Source organism: Pomacea canaliculata, linkage group LG7 (genome assembly GCF_003073045.1).
Source record: "Pomacea canaliculata isolate SZHN2017 linkage group LG7, ASM307304v1, whole genome shotgun sequence".
Taxonomy (NCBI): Eukaryota; Metazoa; Mollusca; class Gastropoda; order Architaenioglossa; family Ampullariidae; genus Pomacea; species Pomacea canaliculata.
Window position 1 is genome coordinate 28,025,539 of NC_037596.1, and position 13,354 is coordinate 28,038,892.

General features: G+C 41.3%; 2 protein-coding genes across 2 annotated transcripts; one reads left to right on the top strand and one right to left on the bottom strand.

Moving 5' to 3' along the window:
• Window positions 1-3,171: 3,171 nt before the first annotated feature.
• On the top strand, window positions 3,172-5,027 carry LOC112568188. Its single transcript, XM_025245358.1, has 3 exons — window positions 3,172-3,505; window positions 3,848-4,203; window positions 4,391-5,027. Exons 1-3 carry the CDS (start codon window positions 3,246-3,248, stop codon window positions 4,762-4,764), a joined length of 990 nt encoding a protein of 329 aa, XP_025101143.1. The 5' UTR covers window positions 3,172-3,245; the 3' UTR covers window positions 4,765-5,027.
• A 649-nt stretch (window positions 5,028-5,676) lies between these two features.
• Window positions 5,677-8,616, bottom strand: LOC112567578 (coiled-coil domain-containing protein 171-like). Its single transcript, XM_025244274.1, has 3 exons — window positions 8,535-8,616; window positions 7,266-8,056; window positions 5,677-5,739 (listed from the first exon to the last, which is right to left on the bottom strand). The coding sequence occupies exons 1-3, from the start codon at window positions 8,614-8,616 to the stop codon at window positions 5,677-5,679; spliced, it is 936 nt and encodes a 311-aa protein (XP_025100059.1).
• Between the last annotated feature and the right edge of the window lie 4,738 nt (window positions 8,617-13,354).

Here is a 13,354-nt window from a genome sequence, read left to right on the forward strand (position 1 = left end):
ACAATTATCGTTAACATTGTAGCTAGTCTTGCTAAATTGCCACTGGTTGAGTTAGGGTATGGGCTATGTTCCCATAAATAACAAAACGAGCTGCCAATACCTACTTAACAATAGGCAAAGACACAGTTTTGTCAGTTTACTAAGACAATGGCACTGATAACATGCTTCTATGCCACGATGAGACTATGCCACTGACACTATATTAACCTACGACCCCAGACACATGACAGTTTCCTGGTTTCTCACCAAGAGTGGAGACCACGTGGTGCAGACGTTGCCTTCTTCAAACTTGTCCTGTACAAGGGAGACCACCGTCAACAATGTCTGGTCATCCGTCGTCTGGTCAGGTGAACCACTCTCCTTCCCTGCACGCTTAGAGTACTGAAACTATTTTTATCATCCTAGTTTTGTTGTATAAAACACCTTGAACTAGTATAATGCTGGTGTAGATATTTAGTGTCATCTCCTGTACATTTTCATCTCAGTGATGTACCCGGTGTTCAGTCTCACGATGTTCTCCTCTCACTGTAATAACTATCACAGGGACAGCGACCTAAGGGAGGAGTGGACGACAAAGTTGTAAAGGCGATGGTCGGAACCAAGTTTACCTACAGGCCATTACTGATGAACAGGCTACACTACTTCAAGATACAGGTAGGTTGTATTTTAACATGCTTTACTTTTTTTTAACTGACAATAGATAAAAGTAGCACAAAATGAAGACAGGAGAAAAGTATTGAGATAGCATTGACATGTAAACATAATAATCAGTAAAGCAGTGGAAATTGGGGACAACTGACAGAGAAATAATAATCATAATGAGCAGCTTCATAATCCCGAGTACAGTAATAATGATCTGTCTTCGATGTGAAGATTAAAAAAAAACAACTTACTATTAGCGCTATCAGCCATTAATTCTGCTTGTAATGATAAATGATCAGTTCAAAAGCAATTGTCTGTTATAGTTTAGAGAATTGTGTATTCGCATTGACAATCCCTCATGAAAATTGTTTTATAGTGAACATACACTCTCTGGAAGAATTAAAGAAAAATACCGGCGCTGACGTAGAGTTTGACACCAACCCCTCACCTGTACCAGGTATGAAGATTCTAATCATCCGCGGTCTTCCTTCTCAGATCGAGGCGGCAGTCAGGCTCATCAGCCATAAGACTGGTTTAAAGGTTTGTTTGTTGACAATCAAATGTGTATTAGAACAGAGTGTAACAGACTATAATGTAGGAGATACAATACCTTACTGGATGACAGAAAAATACAAACGGTTATTTCCAGTATTAAATGCAGTAGCCAATAAAAGTAAAGTTTGAACAGAAATACTCAAATGAATTAATAGGGAGCTATTATTTCATTGACCAGACTTGTTTTCACACAGGACCCATTACCAGACCAGGCCCAGACATTCTGGCTCCAGTGGGTGGAGGCTGCGTTCCCTGATCTCGACTCTCGCGCCTACTTCCTGCCTCCTGTCTACGTCAACCGCGTGCCGATGACTAGACAGTCAGCTGCTGGTCAGGAGGTTCTGGTCCTTGAACCAGCACCTGGACAGGCTGGTCAGTCTAACCAAGTGGCGACGAGTTCACCTTCTGCTGCTCTCCCCTCCATTCCTCAGCCTCCTCGTCTTCAGGACAGTGATGTCAGAGACGATGCTGCCATGCAGCGGACTTTTGTCTGTCTTCAGAAAATGTTTGAAGAGAACAGAGATGTCATGGTTGGACTGACTCAGCTTCAGTTCGGACAGTACCTGGGTGAACCTTGCTACTCTGCCGCCGCTACCCAGCTCCCCCTACCGGCGAGCCTCCCGTCTACTCAGCCACCGAACTGGCAACGGGGCGACTTTGATGTGCTTCTCATTCATCGAGATTTTGGTTTAGTCATCTGCGAGGTAAAGTCATTTGGTGACAATACACAGCCTCTGAATATGTCGAAAGAGGAAAAGGAGGGAAACATTAGAAAGAAGCTGACAGAGGCCGTGTCACAACTGGACAAGGCAGAGGCCATGTTGTCTCACCTGGTGTCGGACATCGCTCCCGGTCTGCCCGTCACTAAGGTCATCGCTTTCCCCAACCTCATGGCTCCTGAACTTCAACAGGCCATCTCTGGTGACAACCTCCTCATTGAGGTTTTAGTACCTTTCTGTTACCTTACATGTCTTCTATAATATATCTTACGAGTATATAAACGAGTTCTTTTTTGCCTCTTTTGTCCATTTTATTGCATTCACACTATCTTAGCATCATTTGTGTCAGTTAAGTCATTGGATGTAGACAGTTGTTCTATCTATTTTAACAGTATTATTTATCCTGTTGGAGCCATTCTAAGCTACTGATTCGTATTTATATTGTACTTGATACTTTAATGCTCAGGGTTCGTTAATTTTACTCACATCTGTCATCTCTATATTTAACTCAATTCCCTTCTATGATGTGGATCCTTCACAGGACCTGTGTCGATGTCTGGGAACAACAGACCACTCCAGCATCCCAGGTCTGTGTCTGTGCTGTGACCAGTTGTCTGACCCCAAGACACCCTATGACGTCAGCAGTCACGTGCTGAGTGAACTCGGGCACTGGTGGCAGCGACGTGTGGCTGATGCTGGACCTGACAGTCACATGACACCTGAGTTGTACAAGAGACTGATAGCCAGGTAAATATTACACAATGTGTAGTCACAACACTGTCGTGTACGATGTTAGTGCTCACGCCACTGTTCTCTTGTCTTCTGAGTAGTTTTTTTTTTCTCCAACCACACTTACTGCCTGCTGTAAACTTGTTAACCTATAAAAATAATTATTTTCCCTTAAAACTATTTATTATGATGTTTTACATTTTTCTGGAGTAATTTAATTTTTAATTTGGAGTCAATCATTGTGTCCATTTTCGAAGTAGTTTTAATAGAAATTATATATTTTATATTTGGGAAAAATGAAATACAGTTAACAATTAACTTATTATTAATTGTAAAATATCAGTAATTGTTTTTGTAAAACACATCAATTGATGTGACTGTACTAGATTCTGTGGTCCGGCGACAACAGTGACTGTGCCATGTACAAGTCCTCCACGTGTGAGTGTCAAGACCCTGGGTGAGGCCGTGTGGTGGACAGGAGAGTGCTACACTGCTGTCATCACACTCTTCCCGGAGCAAGTTCACCTGCTACACACGGCGCCTCCCACACTCTTTGTCTCCGGACCGCCCGGTACAGGTAAAACTGTGGTGCTGCTGCTGATGGGGATAAAATGGCTGCTTGATGGTCACCACGTCTACGTTGTCAGTACCTGTAAAGAGAGTCGGGCAGCGTGCATCATGTTGTGTCACCTGTTGCTGCAGACAGTAAAGAATCAACAGTCAGCAGGTGTATCACCTGGTCAGCCTCACCTCCTGCTGTATAATCTTGCTAAAATCAAAGACATGGAAAAGGCCGTCAACGACTTGTCACAGGCAGCAAGAGGAGGGTCGTTGTACGTCATCGCTGATGAAGTGAGCGGGTGAGTAGTACATCGTGTGATGTGATGATAGACATACAGGTAGATGCCACTCGCTGTGATCTTAGAATCACCAACAGGTGTTTAACAGGTGGGAATTTCTCAATGAAAGGGACACCTGCCTTGCTCATGAAAGTTTCTCTCCGGTACGCCACTATTGTTTTCGCACAAACTTTTTGTACATAAATTGCAAAAAGAAGGGCTAAATAAAGGACTAGCATTATGGGAAAGGTTGTTAGGAGTAATGTTTATGGAAGACATGCGTTTTCAGTGCACGTTTATAGGATTCAATAGTGGGTAAGGTGTGTCTGACGGTAACTACTGCAACACTTATGTCTGTCACAGGTCACGATACTTCCGCACTGTGTGTGACAAGCTGCTGACACAAGTTCCTCATCTGCATCTTTGGGCAGCAAGTTGTTACCATGGATACGCACCCTCCGGCTGGCAAGTGGAATATTTAACCAGACCCCTCCGCTCTCCACCGGTCGTGGTCAGGGAAGTCGAGCAGGACTGGAGTATGTTTAAGGGACATGTCCTGCCGTACAGACAGCGAGGTGTGCCCGACCACACAGACGGCCCGCCAGTCAGACGACTGTATCACCGAGGTCACGGTCACTCAGGTGACAGGCCAGGTGACTGTGTCACGTGCGGTCGTGACGTGGCCAGCTTCCTATGCAGTCTCCGTGTTGGTGTTACAGGTAGGTGTGGGTATTGTGTAGTGTAACGTCTGCTAACAAATTAACAGTCATCATCATCATCATCATCATCATCATCAAGACACTGAGTTAGTCACGTGCGTCTGTCATTTTACATCGTGTTTATATGTGTGTACGCTGTATCTCCGACAAATAACTAACAGTAGAAACTCACTTTGAATGTTAACAGGGAATGTCACGACAACAGCTACTACCGTCACCTCCACCAAAGGAGCCACAACACCGCCCTGTCTGCAGTGGAGAGACGTGCTGGTGTTGTACCGGGATAAAATTAGTGCTGACGCTATTTACCACTCGGGTATGATGAAGGGACTTAAAGAAGCGAGTATCCCAGTGCGGGTGATGAAGGATAACGACATCGAGGACGTGGCCACGGCCCGCAGTGACGTAGTGTGGGTGATGGATGGACAGCGTGTTTGTAGTCTTGAGAGAAAAGTCGTCGTCTGTGTCGAGGATTATGGTACAGCCCGGCTGTACTCCATGTCGCGGTGTACGTCACAACTTGTTATTGTCTACGATTCAAACGAACCGAAAGGTAATTGACGTCATCGCCTCGTACATGATACAAAACATAAACAATACAGAAAGTCAAAGTACTGAATGCTGTACCATTGCCTATGGTGTTCTTAAAGTTAAATAAAATAATGCCTCCTGAACAAAATAGTCTGTTTTATTGACATACGGTCTCTGCAAAAATTAGTTTTCCGTTGCTTTTCGCTAGATTTTATTTTGTTTGATGTAGAACTATATTTTCACTACTTCTATTTATCTCTAAAATAGTGAAACAGTCAAACATGTGCGATGCTCTTAAAGTTTGTTTAGCAGAGCTAGCACGGTCCACTAATGTAGCAAAAGAATATTTTAAATGCAAACACTAGACAGCAAACCCGCCCAAGGGAAATATGTTCTTATCGCAATAGTCATCGGCTGTATCATCACTGTCGGCCCCTTCCAAAGGCAAATCAACATGGTCCACATTTCTCTCGGAAACGAAATGTGTGAGCATTACGTTCATGCACAAAGATAGCTTTTATTAGTTCTTCTTTGTACACGCTAGCTTCCTTAGTTACGATTAGTTTTTGAAAAAAAATACTTACAATATAATAATTTTTATGATTAAAGATTTTTCTAGATTCACGTTTTTAGCCTTTTAACAAAATCTACAGTAGTGAATGCCTTTTTAGACAGCATTTGTAGAAAACGATACAACCAAGAAAGGATGCATCCTTGCATGCCATATTATAATCACACATTGGGATACTATTATTATAAGATAATTATATATATATATATAATGCACACGTGTCACGACCTTACGTCGGACTTGCGCATTCTTTACGAAAAACGACACGAGATCACTTCCAGGTTGGGACGTCTGTTTAATATACACACAAACATAAAATACACAACTCTACCTCTCACTCGTCAAAACATCAATAATACATTGGTAACTAATCAGTCCGGTAATGGAGGTCGGAGCACCAAGCTGGAACCTTGTCCAGAGTACAAAGGGTCTCCCTGATAAAGAATATGAATACACTTACGTTACCGTCTGCCAGAGTCACTTCAGTAAGCATCAAAATGTCCGACGTATCTCGGCGTCAGGATCACTCAGTCCGTCCACGGTGAGCGTGCAGGTACACCGACACACTCCCGCAACACACTAATACACATTCCAAGCTGCTACGTATTCCTCCAGGATATCCGTATCTGGCGCTCACACACTGCTACACCAGAAATACACACTCCACACTGCTACGTATTCCGAACACTGGGTCCCGGAATATCACAATAAACACTCCAAGCTGCTACGAATTCCGAACACTGGGTCCCGGAATATCACGATACACACACTCCAAGCTGCTACGAATTCCGAACACTGGGTCCCGGAATATCACTCCAAGACGTCGACGGACTGCTCTCCGCCCCGGACGTCAGACTCAAAATGGAGTAGGCATAGGAAGGCTCTTGGACCTTGCTGCTGTTAGGGTCTTCTCTTGAAAACCTGGTCCACTTTAGTGGATCCCCTCTCGAAGTTCGTTATCCACTTTAGTGGGTCTCCTCTCGAAGTTCCTGTAACTCGGTGGTTTATTTAATCTAATGAATTTACAACTTACATCTATCAGATAATTCCATAACGTTACAAAAATATCTTTACTGTTAGAAATTAAGTCACCACGTGATTAATTTAGAAATTCTACTTATATTTAAACTTTAACAAATATTTAATCTGTTACCTTGTCTAGGCAAGGAACTTAATTTCAACGATTCCCGATTCTATAATCCAGACATTCAGTACAACGACCGTCTAGGCGTGGCGTTGGGAATGCTCAAAAACAGTTCACCCGCCAGAACGCGCGGTGAACACTACTCACTCCTCCTAGCCACGTGAGCCACGTGAGGCACGGGAATTACACCTCAACCGAGCACTGTCACACGCTCCAAAAAAAATACACACTGGAGGCACGGACTGGTCCGTGACATACCTCCCTCCCCTAAATAAAAAAATGTTACAAAACATTTTTTTCTAAGTTACTATAATAACATTCATTTAGGCTCAAGTTAAACACAATCTGTCTCGCATAGAAAAATCAAGCTTTCGCTTGCCTTTTACATACATAAGTCTGTTCTTATTACCACAAATACAATCATTATTCACATTTCACAAAATTATTTACATTTCTTATCATGAAGATAAATAAGATACCTATTTCATCAAAAAAAAAACCACAACAGCAATGTTCATAAAGCAATAGTTTTCAAGGTATTAGTTGACTCGCATTACAAGAAAAATACATTTTCAATGAAAAATACAATACTAATCTGTTTAATGACTTTACAACTGAAATTCTCTTCTAGTTGCACAACTCTTTTGCTTTATGCGATCTGTTGATCGATTTCTGATCGCGACAGAAAATCGGCCAGTTGATTCTGAGTGCCCTTTATAGATTCCACTGGGAAGTGGTATTCTATCTTTACAGAGTCATGTAAAGATTAGCTTGACAGATCAGCTTGCCTGTTGTTTTTTTCTTGAGAGCTCTCACAATTTTCTTCTTATTTTTGCCCTCTGGATCGAAACTTAGCAGCAAATATCCTAATTCTTTGAAAGTTGTCCCATAATAGTTCTCTGAAAATGCTCGTTTTTTCTTGACTTTTCCCAGAGCTGTCTTGAGTTCTTTGAAGGTCTGATGAACCTCAAACTCTTTGGTCAAGGTGCCAATGTCTGTCGTCGTTTCCTCCATCTCACTCGACATCTGATGTCTCATGTCCAGATACACCTCTTTAGTTTTTCTCTCGTCATCGTAGATTTGTTTGAATTCTCTTATCAGTTTTGTCAATCGTTCCACCACTTTCTTAGTCTCAGCATTTGCTATCTCCACTTCCAGAGATTTTTCTTTTGTTACAGTATTATCAAGTTCTTTCTTCATGCATTCGTTACGTTCCTTGAAGAATTTGATTTCTGCTAAGGTTTTCTGAAGGTCATCGGACTGTTTCTTATGACCTAATTCAAGTTCACGAACTTTTTCTTCAAAGTCACCAACTGTGACCCACTGTTGTTTACACATTTCATCTCTTTCTTTTCGCCAAACCTCTGTCTCAGTCTTAAGCCGAATAATTTCTTTGTCCCGGTCACTATTTTCTCTCTGCAATCTGTGTTCACTATGTTTTGTATTTTCTTTAAAGTTCTGTAAACTTTGTTGTAACGCTTTGATTTCGTCACTCAGGTCGTTGATTTTGTGGTTCATATCTTCATGAACCTCCTGAAGAGTTGATTCTCTCTGTATTGACGGCTGTTGTGTTTGTGACACACGCTTGAGCCTTGTCCTCTCAGACTCTAGATAATGAGGAGTAGTTTCCCTTCTAACATTTACTGGTATCTTGTGTTCTGTGCTCTTTCTCTTCTGTTTGAGGCTGTAAACATAGCAGTGACACTTGCCGGAGACGATTCTCCTTTCTCATGGTAGCTTCATTGCTGTTTGGGTATCGAGCTCTATGGTAGTGACAATACCTGGCTATGTGTCCATATCGTTGGCATGTAAAAACATTGAAGTTTATTACTTGGTTGACAGAATCGGCTTGGACTGGTTTGGCGAGTACAGTTCGTTTTTGTTCTCTCCACGCCCGCGCGTTAAATATGTACTGGTGGCGAGTTAGTCGATGGTCTATTTCTGTTGTCGAGCTGGTGGAGTCCTAGGAGAGTAGGTACTAGGTGGGGTGGTCTATTAGTAGTCCCTTGCGGCGCTGCAGTCCTTCGGGTGTGCAGCTTGCATTCGCAAACATGGTTGTCTCCTGTCGGCGCGCTATGTTCTTACTGGATGGCCTTCCATACTTCTCAGCCCACTCTATCATTTCTGCTGCCGATTTAGGATCCCTTTCCTTTAGAAATACTGCCATATCTTTAGAAATGCTCTGCATTTATCTGTTCTCTTAAGACGAGGTCTCGCAGGCTTTCGAATACTTGTCTGTCCCTGCCAACGTTATCCATCTATCTAGTAAACTGTTACTGCTAATCAGAAAAATGGGCATACACTCTCCTTCAGCCTGTCTCACTGACCTCATTTTTTTTCTCGGAATCCGTCTTTCGCTACACTGGAATTTCAAGAAAATTGCTTTCTTAACTCTTCATACTCACTTGTCCCTGCGCACAGAGTGCGTGATATAACTTAAGAGCTCTCCCTGATCGTAGCGGACAAATACAATGGCCACAAATTTCTGGGCCATCGAGGGCTTCTGCAGTAGGCCTCGAAACGGAAAGAAAAAGCATCTATGTCATCTAGGTCTTCCTTATCTAAATATGGGAGTTCAGGGATGTATTCTTCAAGTCTTTCCATTTTCTGTATTTTTATCGCCAAAAGTGCAAATTTCCAAAAAACAAACTAATCCTAACAGCGATTATCAATAGGGTTTGCAGTACAACGACTTGCTCCCACAGCTTAGTATTCTAAAGTCACGTGTGCATAGTGCATATACACACAGCAAAACATCAATGAAAGCGCAGGTCTCTATCCCTTCTCCTACTTAATGCATCAATGCTTCATACAATTATCAAACCTTCTTCAAATTACAGTTAAAGTTTTTACGCCAATTTTCAAATCAGTTCTCATATCTCAACATCAAAAAAATACCACTAATCTCACTAATTTACAAAAATCCACTAATATCTCTAGTGAGATATGCAACCCAGCTACATAATCAAGTTTTCAAGGTAAATTTAAAGAGAAATACAACTACAAAAGAAAAAAGGAGAAAACAATACAAGCAAGATCAAAATAATCGCCAATAATCAGAAGAGAAAAAATAATAACTTTGCAATCTGCAAACACAAAAAATTAAGTCAACCAATACTTATTGCTGATAATATTTCAAACACAAATTCTCAGCAAACGTTACTAACTAAAACAACATAATGCTAAGTCTGAACCTGACAATAGCATTCACATGAAATTACACTTAAACAAAATATTGTTAAAGGTAAAATGCTTTTCAAACACTCTAGAAATACTAAAGACTAAGGCGTGTTTTCTTTTTCTTAAAACACAAACCAAGAAAAGATACCTACAGAGAAGAAAAAAAAAGAAAGCAGTAGAGAAAAGACAGAGGGTGGAAAAGAGCGTGAAAAGACACAAAAAAAGAAAAGGCAAGACACAGAAACTATGACCTTACTGGGGGGGACGAACTGTACACACCCCCAGACCCGTAGAGCTGGAGACGGGAAAAAAATATAAAAAAAAAACCAAAGCAATTCTGCACAGACAGCCTACGCTTCCCTAGCACGTGGAAACGCAATACACACTTTCACTCACACTTACACAGGTAATTTCACAAAGGAAAGAAAACGTCCCAACCAACACTAAAACATGAAAAAGATTCTAAGCAAAGTTCTAGAGGTGGGAAAGATAGACACACACACAAGCAAACTAGTACCTACAGCCTCTTGTCGGCTGAACTATACAAGCCGGCAGACGGCCGTGTCATCGAGACGGGATAAACACAGAGACGAAAACTTCAAAATTCATAAATTTGGCTGACTGCCAACCGTTGTACAGCTCCTTCTGAATACAACTTGTATACATGCAAGTTCTCTCCACGTGTATACAAACTTCTATATAAACGTGCATACGACTCTGAGCACGTGGTATATTCCAACTTCTACACACATGTATACATAACAGATTCTCATCAAAGTGTAATACAGACTTCCTAATAACGTGTATACGACTTCTGAACAACGTGTGACTTCCAACTTCTAACACATGTATACATACAAATTCTCATGCAACGTGTATACAGACTTCTAATAAAGCGTGTAATACGACTTCTGAACAACGTGTGTACAAACTTCTAAACACTTTGATACAAAGACTATCCTCCCTGCAAGTGATCACGTCGGGGTCCACCAATGTCACCGACCCTTACGTCGGACTTTGCGCATTCTTTTACAGAAAACGACACGAGATACTTCCCAGGTTGGAGCACGTCGTTTAATATACACACAAACATAAATATCCACAACTCTACTCTCACTCGTGCAAAACATCCCATAATACAATTGGTAATAATCAGTCCGGTATGAGGTCGAGCACCAAGGCTGGAACTTGTCCAGGTAACAAAAGGGTCTCCTGATAAAGAATATGAATACGCACTTATGGCGTTACCGTCTCCAGAGTCACTTAAGTAAGCATCAAAATGTCGCGACGTATCTCGCGTCAGGCTCACTCAGTCCGTCCACGGTGAGCGGCAGGTACACCGCACACTCCCGCAACACACTAATACCACATCAGCTGCTACGTATTCTCCAGATATCCGTATCTGCGCTCACACACTGCTACCACCCAGAAATACACACTCCACACTGCTACGTATTTCCGAACACTGGTCCTGAATAATCACCCATAAACACTCCAAGCTGCTACGAATTCCAACTGGTCCGAATATCAAACGCATACAACCACTCCAGCTGCTACGAATTCCGAACACTGGGTCCGGATATCACTCCAAGACGGTCGACGACTGCTCTCCCGCCCCGGGACGTCAGACTCAAAATGGAGTAGGCATAGAAGGCTCTTGGACCTTGCTGGGCGCTGTTAGGGTCTTCTCTGAAAACCTGGTCCACTTTAGTGATCCCTCTCGAAGTTCGTTATCCACTTAGTGGTTCTCTCTCGAAGTTCCTGTAAGCTCGGTGGTTTATTTAATCTAATGATTTCAACTTACATTATCAGATAATTCATAACGTTACAAAAATATCTTTACTGTTAGAAATTAAGTCACCACGTGATTAATTAGAAATTCTACTTATTTTAAACTTTAACAAATATTTAATCTGTTACCTGTTAGGCAAGGAACTTATTTTGCAACGATTCCCCCGATTCTATAATCCAGACATTCAGTACAACCGAAACCCGGGTCTGGCGTGGCGTTGGGAACTGCTCAAAAACCAGTTTCACCCGCCAGACCGCGCGGTGAACACTACTCACTCCTAGCCACGTGAGCGCCACGTGAGGCACGGGAATTACAGCTCACGAGCACTGGTCCACACGTCTCCAAAAAAAAATACCCACTGGAGGCCACGACTGTCGCGTGACAACACGTGATGCCTGTTTAAGGCCTAATATATATCCAGTCTCTGTAACTGTTGTTATTGCAACAAAACGATGTTCATGTGTTTACTTAATCTAATTAAGTGTGATGTTTACAAATATAGTTTAGAAGGGCTAGAAGAGTTAAAATTAATTTTATTATTTCCAAAGAATGCAATATTGTTTATGAAAAAGCAAAAGGTAAAAATCACAAGTCATTACACATTCTCAACTTTGAATGGTTCCACTGTTCATTATAAGAAACTGATATTTTTCGTAAATAGATCAACGAACGCAACTATCGCCTTATACTTTTAATGGTATTGTGATTTTCTGTTAGATATTTCATACAAATTATTCCAGGTCTAAAGCATTCTTGAATCAAATTGTTTTTGTTAATAAGTAATATAGGCGACCGTATAAGGGCACGAGGGTGTCCTACCTTTATTAATAGAGCAATTATGGCCACGAGACATCCTTGATCACATTGCTACAAGACTGTAACTAAAAATTAGACAGTACACGTGAGAATTAATGGAAGAGAAAGCTGGCCATCCAAACATTGAGTGAAATCATGAGACAACCATTTTTTAGTGTGCTAAACAGTGCAACACATCTCATAAAATTCTGTAAATTTATATCACTTAATTGAATATATTTGTATCTTTGCATTTATTATTAATGCCTGAAGGCTTAATAAAAGGCTCTTTTTTGTGTGTTGTTGTGTGTGGAATGTGTAAAAGGTCTTTAGAAAATAAAAAAACAAAAAACTAGAAAATAAAATAAAGTAAATGAGGCACCACTTTCATCAGCTATGTAAATGTCAAATAATTTTGCGTGTGGTAATGGAGTCACTCCTTGCCGGCATATTGTTAAGTCAATATGACTAAAAGCTTTGTGAAAATTGCATTTTAGAAATGTTCAGCTTAAATATTTATCCTTTTATTTAGGCTGCTGCCTTCGTGTTAGTATTTATTTAAATCGTGCCTATATTATCATCTGAGCGTACAGTAATTAGAAACAGAAAACGTGCTTCACAAAGACTTTGTACTCCTTCATATTCATTATTTCTGAACTAAAGTTTACAGACGGTTGCTAAGATTACTTCAAAATGTTTTTTTCTTTGTCGGTTACTAGAGTTCCTGAGACAGACAACAGAAGCTCGTTCACAAACAATTCAGATGAGGACAATAGGTCGCTTTATGACAACAGTTACGAACTGCTGCAAATTCGAGAACTCGTTGCTGCGTGCTGATGCTTACTACCATCAATGTGTGATTGGAATCCGCAACAAATATCATCAACTGCTTGGTCTTCTGGCGACAGGGGATTGGAGTAAAGAATGAACCTGTGTTTGTTCTCGCTTGCCCTCGTAGACTTCCTGTACTTGACAATCGTGTTTACAGGATATCCCATCAGCTCACTCATTCGTTTTCATGACAAACAATTAGGAGACAGATATCTTGTTGAATGATTATCTACATGATGAGTGTTCTCTAGGACTTCGTGCCACGTCAGGTTCATCGGTGTAGTCATTCGCGTGAGAGGTGTTTGTG

What these genes read in the sequence shown, in the direction of transcription:
- LOC112568188 (XM_025245358.1), top strand. Translation starts at nt 3,246, where the DNA reads ATGGGGATAAAATGGCTGCTTGATGGTCACCACGTCTACGTTGTCAGT. An exon ending in ATCGCTGATGAAGTGAGCGG is followed by an intron (nt 3,506 to 3,847) that starts GTGAGTAGTACA and finishes TGTCTGTCACAG; the next exon opens with GTCACGATACTTCCGCACTG. An exon ending in TCTCCGTGTTGGTGTTACAG is followed by an intron (nt 4,204 to 4,390) that starts GTAGGTGTGGGT and finishes GAATGTTAACAG; the next exon opens with GGAATGTCACGACAACAGCT.
- LOC112567578 (XM_025244274.1), bottom strand. Translation starts at nt 8,616, where the DNA reads ATGGCAGTATTTCTAAAGGAAAGGGATCCTAAATCGGCAGCAGAAATG. An exon ending in GAAGTATGGAAGGCCATCCA is followed by an intron (nt 8,057 to 8,534) that starts GTAAGAACATAG and finishes CTCATTATCTAG; the next exon opens with AGTCTGAGAGGACAAGGCTC. An exon ending in GCAAAAATAAGAAGAAAATT is followed by an intron (nt 5,740 to 7,265) that starts GTGAGAGCTCTC and finishes ATTCTTTATCAG; the next exon opens with GGAGACCCTTTGTACTCTGG.